The 13,877-nt window shown below is 44.7% G+C and overlaps 1 protein-coding gene across 1 annotated transcript in view; it reads right to left on the bottom strand.

The window, feature by feature from the left end:
- Positions 1-13,877, bottom strand: part of LOC126522765 (protein eva-1-like) — a 275,838-nt gene that overhangs the window by 25,104 nt on the left and 236,857 nt on the right. Inside the window, exons 2-4 of the mRNA XM_050171568.3 lie at positions 9,437-9,672; positions 5,910-6,033; positions 745-894 (exon numbers count right to left, since the gene is read on the bottom strand). Of these exons, the coding sequence (XP_050027525.1) occupies positions 745-894; positions 5,910-6,033; positions 9,437-9,672 (510 nt within the window). The remainder of the gene's footprint in view (positions 1-744; positions 895-5,909; positions 6,034-9,436; positions 9,673-13,877) is intronic.

Genomic DNA, 13,877 nt, shown 5'->3' with positions numbered 1-13,877 from the left:
GGTGGGAGGCAGAATCACGAAACCAAAAGTTGGCATTAACTGCAATAAAATAACCAAAACTGGGGCCAGTTTCATCGTGATTCAGATATATCCGAAATTTTAAGTGCTAGAAAGGCATGGACGACAGCGAAACATTCGTAAAGACCGCTGACCATGCCTGTAGCGCTGTCACTCTGTCTTTTCGTCTCCTTTGTCTTTCTTGGGCTGTAAAATTTTGAAGACCAAATAGAATTAAGACGATGCTACAAAATAAGCTGAAGCAAGAAGTTTCAAGAAGAAAGGCAAGGAAAGAAAGACCAAGTCCACAGATTTAACCAGGCTCCACTGTTCTTCGTAGTCGCAGTTCCTAGCAGATAGCATGCGGGGCAAGGGCGATGTAGTCGGCAACTCCAAACGCGCCTCCTGCACTTCTCGTTTCAGGTGAACTTTTTTTTTTCTTTACGAAACGAAAATAAGATTTAGTTTCCCTACAATGGTTACGGCTACTGCTTTTCACGTCATAGTAAAATAATGAACAAAATATTGTAATATAAGTAGAAACATCACAAAAGTTAGCAAAGGTGAGTAAAAAAATTTAGTCCACATGTGCTAGTTCTGAACGCACTGGAATAGAGAGAAACAAAAGGTGAGGACAGGTTGCATCCCCTGCTGAGTTTGGAAGTCGTACACGAGGCCGCAGTATGGTTCGTTTTGTTACACCATCTTTCCCGCACATAGAGTGGAATGCGAAAGAGCTCTACCTACCGGATAGCTTCACGTCTTGCCTTTGAGGACATTCGGGCACGCCTTTCTCGGTGCCACCGAAGTTTGCCGAATAGATGACGATGCGGAGGTTCTTGTGGCAACGCAGGTTCAGCACGTCGTTCTCGCACACTATTCGGTTCGAAAACGTGGCTGCAAGAAAAAAAAAAAAAAGGTTTCGTCATTAAGAGCTCAAACGGCGCACTGGAAGACCGTTTTGTGCACCACCTTTTATTTAGTTATATTTATTTATTCATGTACTTACAGCACCCTTTATGGGAATTGTTGTAGCGGGGTTTACTATACAAAAATATCATAAAATACATTCTGCAGTAAAAGTTAACAATTTAACAGCATACGATAGATGGTGCAAAATACATTGGCAGGACATTTGCCATTGACATCAATACCCGGGTGAAAAAAGCGGCACTAGGTCTCTACAATTTTCTCAAGACATGCTCTTTTAAAAATGAAGGAAACACTCTGTGTGGGGCGGTAACAATCCGCGCCTGGAGGTTGTTCCACTCATCTATTGTTTTAGGAAAAAATATATTTCCAAACGTGTTTGTTCGACGCATATATATATACTCGCGTACTTTCAAAGGAAGGTCCCTCCGTCCCTTTTCCGCTGTACATGTTTAATGACCTGTTAGTCCAACTGACAACATCCAGCCACCTTATCGTATTATAACCTGAAGTAAATCACTCGTATTGCGTGTAGTGTGTCTCAACCAAACGCCCAATCTCGGTTCTAGTTAATGCAGAGTAGGAACGATGTCACCACTCGTCACAAAGATTCGCAACGTCTGTAAGCACAAATGTGACAGCGAATGAGAACAAGCATTTGAGTGAGAACAGCGAATGAGAACATTTTGTATATTTTCTGCATAGTTTCTACATTATTATAACTTTCCTGAAAAACTATTGAATTTCGATTTATACTTTTGCAAGGGATACTTTCGAGCGTGGAGATTATAGCATTGATAGCATCTGAAAGTGTCCTCGTGTGTTTCGTTTCGCTATTCACCTTTAATCCGGAGAACGTACCAGGCCTGTCAGCCGAACCCTTCCGAGCTAACAATTTCAACTTAACCCTTCACGTTTACGCACCCCACCAATGTAAAGGAAACTGTCACCCCCCCCCCCCCCCCCACCCCTCCAACTGCAGCACGTACGAGGCTACAAAGAAAATCTTAGCTTCGTATTACAGTCGGGTGGACGACAATTTTCCCTTACATGAACCTTCCTTCACCTTCAGGGTATTTGCAAAGCTGATTTGCCATACTTTAACTAAAATCAAGAAAGGGGCTCACAGATGGAATAGCACACTGTGGTGTAAAAATTATAAGCAGGGATAAGGTGCTTCAGAAAGGCTGACCAACGTTTCGATAGGAGGACCTATCTTCTGACGAAGAAAGGTCTTCCTATCGAAACATTGGCCAGCCTTTCTGAGGCACCTTATCCCTGTTCATAACCTTTATACCACAGCATACTTTAGGTAGTGTTACTTGTCTACCATCTGATGCAGCTGATAAAAAGTTAACTATGCACGACTACGCTACAAAAACCAGGAAAAGATATAGCACTGGATCACGTGCCTGCTAAGGGTAACGAGAACTACCCGATAAAGCAGTGTTTGTGCCTATATTTTTGCAATACAAGGGACGTTCATTAAGCATTTCCCCTGACCCACCTTTATTTATCGCAGGATGCTGAAACTGCTCATGTGTAATAAGTCTCTACAGGCTACGTGCCCATTTGCAACTCTGAATTGATAAGGGTATTTCCTTTACTGGTGCTGTAGTGGTGCGAGGTGGGATGATGGACCCAGTGGAATGCAGAGCAGTCATCAAGTCCATTTACTTGAACGACCGCACACCAAGGGGGACTTTCCGGGAGATAAAATATTTACGGAGAGGATTCCCCGTCATATGATATAGTCAAGGACTAGCATCGTGAATTCAAATAGGGTCTCAGTTAGGTTAAAACGGCTCCAATCGCAGGGCGACAGAAATCTGGTATCGATGAAGACACCATCAAGCAAGCCGAGGCCACCATTTTGAACAATCATGGCGTAGTCTTTCATCACTTAGTCCAATATATCAAGATTAGGCTGGTGTCCATGAAAAAAAAAAAAAGAATTCAAGACAATCTTCATATGCGTAAGGTTTCTGCTCACTGGATTTCCCGGATGCTCACACCTCTCCAGAAGCGCCAACGAGTCGAATGCTCCCATGTTACTTTGATGTGTCACAGAAACCAGCCGAAAGTTTTCAACAGAACAATTACGCATGATGAAACCTGGGTTGATCGCTATGATCCGGAGACTGAAGTCCAATCGCTTTGGTGGAAGCATCCGGGCACGTGCTGGGCACGTGCCAAGAAGGCACGTGCCCAGCCCTCGGCAGGCACTGTCATGTTCACAATCTTTTGAAACCAGCACGCTGTAGCCTTGATGGATTCCTTAGCAAATGGTACCATGAATACTAGTGCATACTATGCTTCACTGCTGCAGAAATTGCTGGAAACCATCAAAACGAAGAGGCATAGCATGCTCACCAAAGGTATCCGCCTTCTGCAAGACAATGTCACATTTCACAACTCGCATGTTGCCCAGATCGGGGCGCACTGGTACTGGCTTGAAATTTATATCCTGTCCCCTTAATAACAATGAAATCATTTCTGAAGGGCAAGCATTCTCAAGATGATGAGACTTAGATTTCCGAAGTCGCAACCTGGATTTTGGAGCAACGTGACAACTTCTACAAGCGAGGTGTTCAAAGATGCATAAACATATGGAAGAAGTGTGTGTCTCTAGGTGGCACCTAGGTAGAAAATGACTAATAACTGTGCCAGTTTTCGTTGTTCTCTGTCTACAGGAAGTTGGTCAAGGGAAATCTTTAATTAGCAACCTTCGTAAATGAAAAAAAGGGAATAATACAGTATACAAAGCTCTTTCCAGTCCAAGCGTCAGTTCTGCAATCTAAATGAAGTAGAGCCCCTGACTTCGTTAAGGAGAATGAAACCTGTGTTTAAACCACAAACAGCAACAGAATAACAGAAATGCAGTAAATTTCATTCCTCTCTCCTGCTGAAGATTTACTGTACCACTTGCAGCGCGCTTAGCATCCCTCAAGGCTAAAAAACTGTTTCTAGTTGAAGTGACGCACCTTACCATTGACCACGTGCCTCGAACGAAACCGAAAGGGCAACTAAGAATAAAGCACACCTCCACAATTTCAGTAAACTTTTTCAGTAACTCGCGTGCTGGAGCTTAACTAACGGTAATCGTTAAAAGAAATCCACAAACAACGGGCGCGGTAGCAAGTTTTAATCAGCGAGTAGAAGTCATGACGAATAGCGTCTGAATAATACGCGCGTGCGTGTTTGCATGACATGTCGCAAGTTTTCGAGAATACTAAAACTACTACATTTAAAGGTATTTCCGCACTAGAGGACGTGCAGGCTACCAAAACTAAGTTTAATGTCTAAGCACGTCGGAAAAGCGAAATGCGTTAGCTGCGTAAAAACACAGAATACCATCGGCATCATAATAAGCAAGGACACTTAAATTTAGTTGCCACAGTTAAGAAAATAAGTCTGTGAACGATTTCGAGAAGTGATATCTCGGCACCGAATAATGTAATTCACTCCTATTGTAGGCGAAGCCGCGTTATTCCGTCATAGATTATATATACAGACAAGAGAGAGAGAGAGAGAAACTACACTGCAATTGTTCTTCTTATTCTGCAACGTACCGGTCCTTTTATCTTTAGGCGACCACTTTTCTTCTTTCTCCTTTTATTCCCTTTGTCCCTTTCCCCAGCACAGGGTAGCCAGCCAATACTTACACTGGCTAACCTCCATGTCTTTCCTCCCCTTTTGTCTCTCTCTCTCTCTCTCTGCTGACGTGTGAAATTCTACAACAGCAATATTAAAGTTAGCAGCCTTGTTTCCAACACAAGATGTCTAACGTACACTCGACCACGTAAGTTTACAGACCACAGTATCTCAAAAACGTTCAATTTCCGAGCAGCCTTTAACAGTAGTCAGTAAAACCAAACATCACAATGTTGTTCACATACACTGCTAGAGGCTGTAAATGCGAGTACTAGACTTCGTTGTGAGGCTGCGCAAATATTCAGCTTTGTCTCAAATCTCGTGTTCCGTAAAATTTTTTTGGTTGACTGTACATACAGAACAGACTGGTGGGCTAGTTGGTACTGCATAATTTGAGGCAAAGCGCAAGAAAGCACGTCGGACAACAGGGCTGTGTCTTCGTTCCCTTCTGTTGTCCTACATGCTGTATTGCACTTATGTGTTACATATGTGGCCGTGCTTAGCAGAAAATCACACAAATCACGATATAAGTAATACGGAGCAGTGGGAGGCCGCGTTGCTCAGCTCCGACCCTGACCTGCAGGCCAAGGTCATCAAAAGAGCTGAAGAAGCCGCCCGAGCCCAGGGGCTTGTGGCTGCCTAACAACAAGGTCATCCGTCAATACCTTGTTTTCAAATAATGTCTTTGCTCACTCACTCACTGCACTTTGGCTCAAATTGTACGTACAGACTGGAGCCAAGTGAACAGCTTCGTTCAATTACAGCACAACTTCAATAAGAAGTGTCACGCTAATTCCATACACATTATTCACACAAATAACGGGTATTTAATTTTTTTTTACGCGGATTAATAAACACCTAAACTGGTTGAACAGCTTGCTTGAGCCAATGTATTTGGGTGGTGGAGACTTCCCAAAGCAAAAGTGAACCAACAATGTATTCTCGTTCATTCACCAGGCAAAGGCATTACCGCATACGTGAAAATCTCATGGAGATTATCTTCTGCTTCGATAGGACAATACTGTAAAGCTATCTCTTCGTGCAAAAATTCACAATACGAGGTCGGATGGCACTTCGACCAAATTATCGATAAAAAAATCCGTTAATCATTCATTAATCAATAAAACAATAAATATTGCTTAAGAACCACTTTACTGTAATTATCAGGCTAGTCAGCATTTGCCTTCTTTTGGGCATCCTCATTCGGTTCTTTTTAACACCGTGCTCACTGTTAAGTGCTCTAATACATGTAGCAAGAATTCATAACAAACCGGTAGACTGTGAGTACCGTGAGTCTTCACAACCGCGAGTAAAATATTTTCACTCACTGGGCCGGCACTTGAAGGCGACCTCGGCGTACTTGTGCACACCTGGGCACGGGTCCACCATGAACGACTTGGCGTCCGTCTTGACTGTGCACTCTTCTTTTTCCCGGCATGCTGCCTCAACCACCTGCGCACGGGTTTTGACACACCAGCGAAATCAGCCGGGCGCGTCGTTTTAGTTTATTAATGCTTTAGCATTTATCGGACCCCGCAACGGGTCCGAAATTCAAGATGTCGGCACGTATAGAGAAGCGTGTGACGAGGGTGGACTCCCAACAAGCAAGTATGCGAGCACTGACGTCAGGAGCCATACGAGGGAGGTGAGGGCAGAGGGACCGGGCAGGGAGCAGAGATACGTTTGTCAACACTAGACAAGGATTAAAGTTTTCAGCGCTAAACATAAACATAACACTGTAAATTAATAATTAGTTCTTCAAATGATAATGAAATAATATTAAGTTATTTATTGTATAACAACCTTGCGGATGAATTTTACATTGCCTGAGCTATCCACGCATGCGCGAACCTTTGGTTGATGTGTATTGAAAATTAAAGTTGCCTTTATTTTTCCTATACAATAAAATTGGGGAAAGGACCATAGACATAAGTGTAGCTTCAATGGGTCTGAGGCTCAATATAAGTGAATACATGGCAGAGAAACAAAAACGCAGTCATCAATCAAAGTGATAACATGATGCATGCATACAAGATTACATTCAAACGAAGAGCAATTGCAAGAATAAAGATTCATACATACGAAATTAAAATGTTTCAACATCTCAACACAGTATCACATAATCAAAAATTTGCGAATACAAGTTGCAATAAATTAATATTCTAAAAGTCCCTCATGAACACTCTACACAAAACAAAAAGGTCTAAGTGCTGGACATATCAAAATATCGCTTAAATTCTTTAAGTGTGTGTGTGTGTGTGGGGGGGGGGTGTAAATATATTACTTTCATTCGTTTCGTGTGTATTTTGAATCGTTGACATCAGAAATTGCAAATATTATTTAGCATAGTTCGTTCTGGATCGAGAAACAAACTACTTTTCAGCGCACCTAGTACGAACAACTTTATCCTTCAAGGTTATGACAGCAACAGACTTGAGAAACTCAATCACTGCAGGTGGCGAAAATCTAAATCAAGCCGATATTCAAAAGTAGTGGTAATGCGAATAATAATATGCTTTAAAAAATCTCTAGTATGTGCTCTATAACCAGTACCCGCAATATGCCTCACGGCTTTGTTTTGGAATACCAGTATTCTGTTAAGCTTAATTTTTAATGTCTTGCCCCAGAACAAATGACAGCATTAACATGAGATTGAAAAAAACAACAGCGTAATGGATTGTTAGCTGTAGTCGCGTAGGGAAACCAAATAAACATCTAGAAATTATGATAGAATACAGAAAATTTATATCGCCCAGCACGTGTAAGGCAAGAGAAAAGGGAAAGAAAATAAGCTCTGAAGTTTCCACTTCGAACACCACGGCATGTAGTTGCAGCAACTTATCACGCGACGGTGATCGATCTCGGCTTTCTCGAAGTTATCAGTCTGCTTCATCTGTGGCTGGTCCAAAAATGACAAAAGCTAAAATCTTAGCGCACCGCTGGCAGCAGAAACACGCCTGAGCATAATATTATACTGAACAAAAAATCTCTAGTGTGTGCTCTATAACCAATACTAGCAATATGCCTCACAGCTTTGTTTTGCAATACCAGTATTCTGTTAAGGTTAATTTTCGTTGTTGTGCCCCAGAACAAGTGACAGTATTAACGTGAGATAGAAGAAAAAAAAGAAGGCGTGATGGATTGGCAGCTTTAGTCGCGTAGGGAAACCAAATCTTCATCTAGAAAGAAAACCAAATGACAGACACGACTATTTCTTTTTTTAATGTGACCTTTGTAATTTCTGGATCTCATCGAGGAATTAAAAAAAATAAACATTTATTAATCAAAAACAGTTTATTCGCCCGCTCGAGAGCCTGGTGTTTGTCTTCTCCGCAAACGTCAAATGTACGCAGGTGAGACAACTGTACAGGACACTTGCTCCACCTCAAATAAGGAGCACGAGGTTTCTTCGGCGGCACGTGCATGACTGCCACTGGGTGATTCGCACAAGTAGATGACATTAAAGAAGAGGAAGACAAGATTAAGAGCACGGTTTTGCTAAGGCAATGTTTTCGGCGCGATGGTCAAGCCGGGCCAATCTGCCGGGTACATTGCATGTATGTACGTACGTCTGAACAATGCCAAGACACCTACGACCTCCTTCAATCCGTTTTGAATTCCCAGAGAGGCAGAACGAAAGCGAGGTGAACAAGTGTATTCTTGAGAGAGAATATAGGAAATAAGGCCAGCAAGCATCTATGCATGCGCGATCTCAGCCATAGCGAACGCGAAGTGCGCCTACAAAGCGCCGACGGGCAGCCACCGGAAGGGTTGAGATCTAAGCAAATACGTGACCCAGTCTGAATCCGCAATTTCGACTGAACAGCGCGATTGAGCAGACCCGATGCCTGCGCTCTGAAACTAAAACTTCCCAAAACAAACAGCTCGCATTGAACGAACCGATTTACCAGAACCGTCGGGCAGAGAGACTTCGTTTATTCCCCGTTAGGTGAATGTACAATTAAGGCATGTAGGGTAACCAAGTGCCCGGGCACTTCGTTTTTTTTTTTTGCATAGTGTTGCTTTTGTCGGGCCCTCGCCAACTTGTCCGCACTCTGTCGATAACAGGGACCTCTTCTCTCCATCACAAGAGCATGCAGATTTGAGAAATGCGAACAGCAGGAAACAGTAAAACCGCAAGCACCGTAAAATTTACAAAACCAGAATTTGATGAAACCTCGCGTTCATGATTTCAAAATATGCTAGGTTGAGACGCTACGTCCTTCCAAACGCAATGCAGTCATGTCCTCCTTTACCAATATACAGGTAGCTATACCTCAGCGGACGCCTTCAATGTACGCGAGATCACGGAGCGCTGGTGAAGAAGCTTCAGCGTGGCGTTACCAACGAGTTTTATCGTTTTGTCGTCCTCCAGCAAGCCGTCACTCTCGACAAGAACGGTCGCTTTGTTATTCCAATAATCGTAATTTAATAATACAACTGAACCTAGTATTTCTCTATCGCGTCGCATTTAAAACCGCCGACTTGCTTGTAGCCATCCCACCCTGCAGTTGTTTAATAATTGTCGAGGAGCTGGAAGGTAGGCTACATCAGAGCCACCTATCAATATACACCTTTATAATATTGCAGCTAACTCTTTCCCCGTATAACACGCCCGCAGATTCCATAGACACAACAGTATATTAGGTCTATACAAAAAACGTATCAACAACACAAAATAATATTAACTAGAAGAAGCGTCTTGTATGTACCTGCCTTAATTATTAATAGAAGTTCTTTTCTACCGTAAACAAGAAGAAAAAGAAAACACTTTTACGTGCGCAATCCCGAATGTCACACTGTTGTAGCAGTTCTGAAAGCAACCACTGCTTGCTCGACAAAGTTGTCCCCTCACCCTCAGTGCCTCCTTGGCGATGCACTCGACACTGCCGTTGTACTCTTGAGCCGGTCTCGCGCTCACAGCGCCCCCTTCCTCGTGCGACGGCGGCGGGCACAGCATGTGGTAGGGCACGGAGCGTCCGTACTGGGCCACCGAGATGGAGATGCTCGTGTTGCGGAAGCAGCGCAGTTGCAGCTCCTGGCCGTCGCAGGCGAACTTCTGGAACGTCTTCAGGGTGCCCGACAAAAGTGCTGCACGAGAGGGAAAAAAAGCGATATTGAAAGCTGTCTTTTTCTTTTTCAATTACTAGAGATTTTATCACTCAGACGCATTCGTGCGCTATTCGGCGTCGTTTCCAAGTTCAAAACGATCAACAAATAAAAATTGACAAAAAATCCAACACAGATTGAGGTGTTGCTGCAAAGGAAGTCGCTCCAAACGGAGTTGTTCGCGCGTTCAAGGCGCAATATCGTGCCTGTATTATTACTGACAGCAGAAACATGACAGTATTAACATGAAAGAAGCTCGCCAATACACGTAGAACTGCCGCGCGACTGGTCGCTCGAGGCACTGTGCGTGCATTCGCGGGCTTCTCTCATGCTCGGAAAAGCACTTTTATGCGGCAAGTATTGAGCCGCAGAAAGCTGCATCAGGAGTTTATCATGTTGTTCTACAATTTTCACAGCGACACTTATAATCTTCTTTATGATATTTGAGAAGTTGGTTAAGTAATTAAGACTAATTATGTAATTAGGCGGAATGCAAAAAATAATCTGAATATATCCAAGTGACGGCAAACAACATTACTTTGGTTCTGTCCAGCTACGTGGCATTTGCATATTTTTAAATCTCGGTGCATAATGGGACACCTGTATACTACGGCTGCCAACGCAAAGACCGTGAAGAAGTTTACAGAATCTGCTCGATTACTAGGGACTCGTGAACCGTGATTATCGCCCAAGTCAATGTTTTTCTGTCGCAAAATCAAGCTAGACAATTCACTTTCAAAGAGAATGTAACACATCTAACAATATTTGTTTTCCCCACTGTTCTGGAAAAGAAAGTGACATGTACAGTGCCGTATGATATTGTGAGAGAATATACAAAGTTCATATTGCCCAGCACCTGAGATACTCATCACCAAGAGAAAAGGGGGGGTGGGGAAATAAGCCCTGAAGTTTCGACTTCGAACACCATGGCATGTAGTTGCTGCAACTTATCGCGCGACGGTGATCGATCTCGGCTTTCTCCAAGTTGACAGCCTGCTTCATCTGCGGCCGGTTCAAAAGCGACAAAAGTCAAAATCTTTGCGCACCGCTGGCAGCAGAAACACGCCTAAGCTAAGGCTGGCGTAGCTTTCGCCTCTCGTTCGATTAACCGCGGCTCTCTCCTGGTTCGATATACTTTCCCGAACACTTCCGCTTCATCCGGATCTCGCAACGAAAATACGCCAATAATACGGCAGGGAAGGCAAGCTGTAATGACAAGCTCCTTGCCCCGTGTGTATGCCTGACAAACAGCGGGGCTTTCGCAAAAGAAAACCTCGTGGAAACCGGAAAAGTTTGGGGAGAGGGAGAGGAGGAGTGAGATGAGGAAATGAAAAGAAAACAGAGAACCCGCGGTCGCAGTTCCGTCTACGGCCACCGGAGCGCGCGGTGCCCAAGAGCGGGTCGCTGGCATGATCGAGCACGTGTACGACCGATGCCAGAGCAGCGCACTCGATTCGGCAAGGCCTCTTCCGCCGCCAGCCGAGCATCGAGCTCGCTCACGTGCGTGCGTGCGACGTCTCTCGCTCGCAATTTTCCTCGAAAAAAGAAAGCTCGTAAAGCAACATGGACAAGCACGCGGGGAGGCGAACGGAACGTAAATAACGGAGCTCGGGTGCCGGGCGCGCTAGTTCAAGGTTTCCCAGCGTGCGCGCGTAGCTTGAAACTGATGCCGCACCGCGGCCGCGGAGTCAGGTTTATCGCTCAGGCAGAGGGAGAGGTACTCGTGTGCGCTATATTTACGCAGCCGAGGAAGTCGACGTGTACACACGAGCGGGCGAACGTAAGTGCGCGGCGTGGCATCGGGACAAGCTTCAGGGACGAAGAAACGTGTGGATGCGGCTCCGGAAAAGGGAGGACGCGCAGGCCAGTCCCGCGCACGAGCACGGTGCATGCAACACGGTGCTCCACGGTGTATAAACCTCGGCTTCCGCTCGGGTCCTTAAGAGAAAGCAAAACAAACAAAAAAAATGACAAGACAAGGACAAGTGCTGCATGTGTGTCTCAGGCGTGACTCGCGGCGCCCCCAAAGTGGTGCAAAGCACGAGCCATCGCTACAAACCAGTTACTATAGGCGCAGCACGAAAAATAGGACGGCCAAAGCTGTTTTCTTATACCTTGGCCTCACAGCCTCGATTTGGTTATAGTTGTATTCCATGTACGCTTTGTGGTGAGGTGTGTGCGGGAAGAACCCTACGCTCAATTTATGTGCCTCATTATACACGTATTTCTTAAGGGTGTGCGGTAACCCAAACGTGCTCTCTCTCTCTCTCTCTCTCTCTCTCTCTATTTTACGACTGCAATGTAGCATATGGAAGAAAGTATCCCAGACGCAACGTAAATCAAACAGCAGCGGCGTCCTCTATGCCACACGGCTTCTTGCCCTGCAGACAGACCTCTCCACCAAGTTACGAGGCAGTGAGGAGAAGCGTAGCAGGACAGTGTCAGGTGTCTTATTTTGCAAGTCCAGAACACCCCCGATCACGTTGCGCGTGTAGTAGCTGGTTCGTAGCAGCAGCCCCATGCGCTGATCCCACTTTGGGAAAGCCGCACGGAACGTGTGACAGAGTCGCGCCGTTTGTGGCGACAGCTGCGTCCTGTCAGTGTCCAGTTGCGCCACTGTCAAAGCCGGTCACACGTAGGCGCCGAGTAAACGCGAGGGTTTCGAACGCCTTCTGCGGCTGCTTCGAGCGCATCCCTGAAGTTACGCGCATACAGTGACAGGCGAAGATGAACGTTTAAAACGATTGAATTCTCGGGTTTTTGGTGCCAAAACAATGATCCCAATTTGAGGCACGCCGTAGTGAAGGACTCCGGATTAATTATGACCACGTGGTTTTTTTTAATATGCACCCAATACATGGCACACGGGCCGCTTTGCATTTAACTACCATCGAAATGTGAAGAGCGTTTTGAAACAGAAAAGACCTGCAGCTTGTGAACGCTAACTGCAGACTTCGTAATAACACTGGAACTGCATAAAAACATACGAAATCCAAAAATAAATAAAAAGAAGAACCATCAATTTCAAGTTTGGAATCTCCATTCATTCCCTAAGGGACACTAAAGCGAGACACTAAATCAATTTAGAGGAATAAAGGGTTCTTTGAAAACTCTGCTATCGCTAATTTCGAAATAATTGTTTGATTATTAGAACAGAAATTCGAGGTAAAAGTTTCAGTTTTTGATTTTCACCACGAATCCCGAACGCCAGTATGTCGCAGTGACGTCACGGATTTCGAAGTATTACTATAACTTTTTTACGTATTAAGGCCACGTTAGCTCAACAAAAGTTTCTGAAACGCGCCATGTCCAATCTCTGGCTCCTTTAGAACGCAATGTAGTCTATATGTACCGCTAAAAAAATAACTAGGCCTTAGAAGACACTGCCAAAACCCATGACGTCACAGCGAACTGTTGCGGAAACTTCAAGGAAGCGTCGCCACGCGTCTTTTGATATTGCGCATTTTTTGGCGTTTGGTGCTTCTGATGTTGTGGAAAGGTAATTAACTGACACAGGAGAAACCTTCTTTTTTTTTCTTTAGTGTCCCTTTTATGCGGAAAGAAAAGCCGCAAGAACGCGGAGTCGGTATTCACCAAAAAAGTTATTGCGGTAGAACTTTTCGTAAGAGAGAATTCCAGCCAATCCTGGCGCAGGACATATATGCTTAGCAAAGGCGGGGAGCCGATGGCAAAGAGCACTTACGCGTGTGAAGCTTTGTGAACTGAGCCACAATTTTCAAGGACGCATGATGTATAATAAATATCGTTGCAAAGCTACACAAGACTGCGGCAGAGGCATGAGGCCTAGCGAGGGCGGTACGACAGCGTGACGTCCCAAGTGGCTCTCTGTATGGTGCTTACGAAATTGGGAAACATTCTTTTTTTTTTGCGCGCTCCGTTACATTCGCCACGTATGCATACATTAGGACACGAACTCCGTATGCAGTAGCACTGGGCTCCCGTTTTGAAGTTGCTGCGCAATCCTTAAAATTGTTCCAACTTCGCCGTCGACCGTCACGCCTTCATTCACGCCATCGTCGCTATGTTGCAGCGAGTAAGGCTTTATTTGAGTGTGTTCGCCTGAACTTCGCCAGGTCGCATAATTTCCTGGCTTCTCTCCTTGCTGCTTTTGTGAAGGCCCTTTTATCACTCCATGCTATGCGATTTTCGACATCCTTCATCCATTT

Source organism: Dermacentor andersoni, chromosome 6 (genome assembly GCF_023375885.2).
Source record: "Dermacentor andersoni chromosome 6, qqDerAnde1_hic_scaffold, whole genome shotgun sequence".
In the NCBI taxonomy this organism is placed as follows: Eukaryota; Metazoa; Arthropoda; class Arachnida; order Ixodida; family Ixodidae; genus Dermacentor; species Dermacentor andersoni.
Note: the sequence above shows the minus strand (reverse complement) of the source record. Positions and strands in the feature narration are given on the sequence as shown.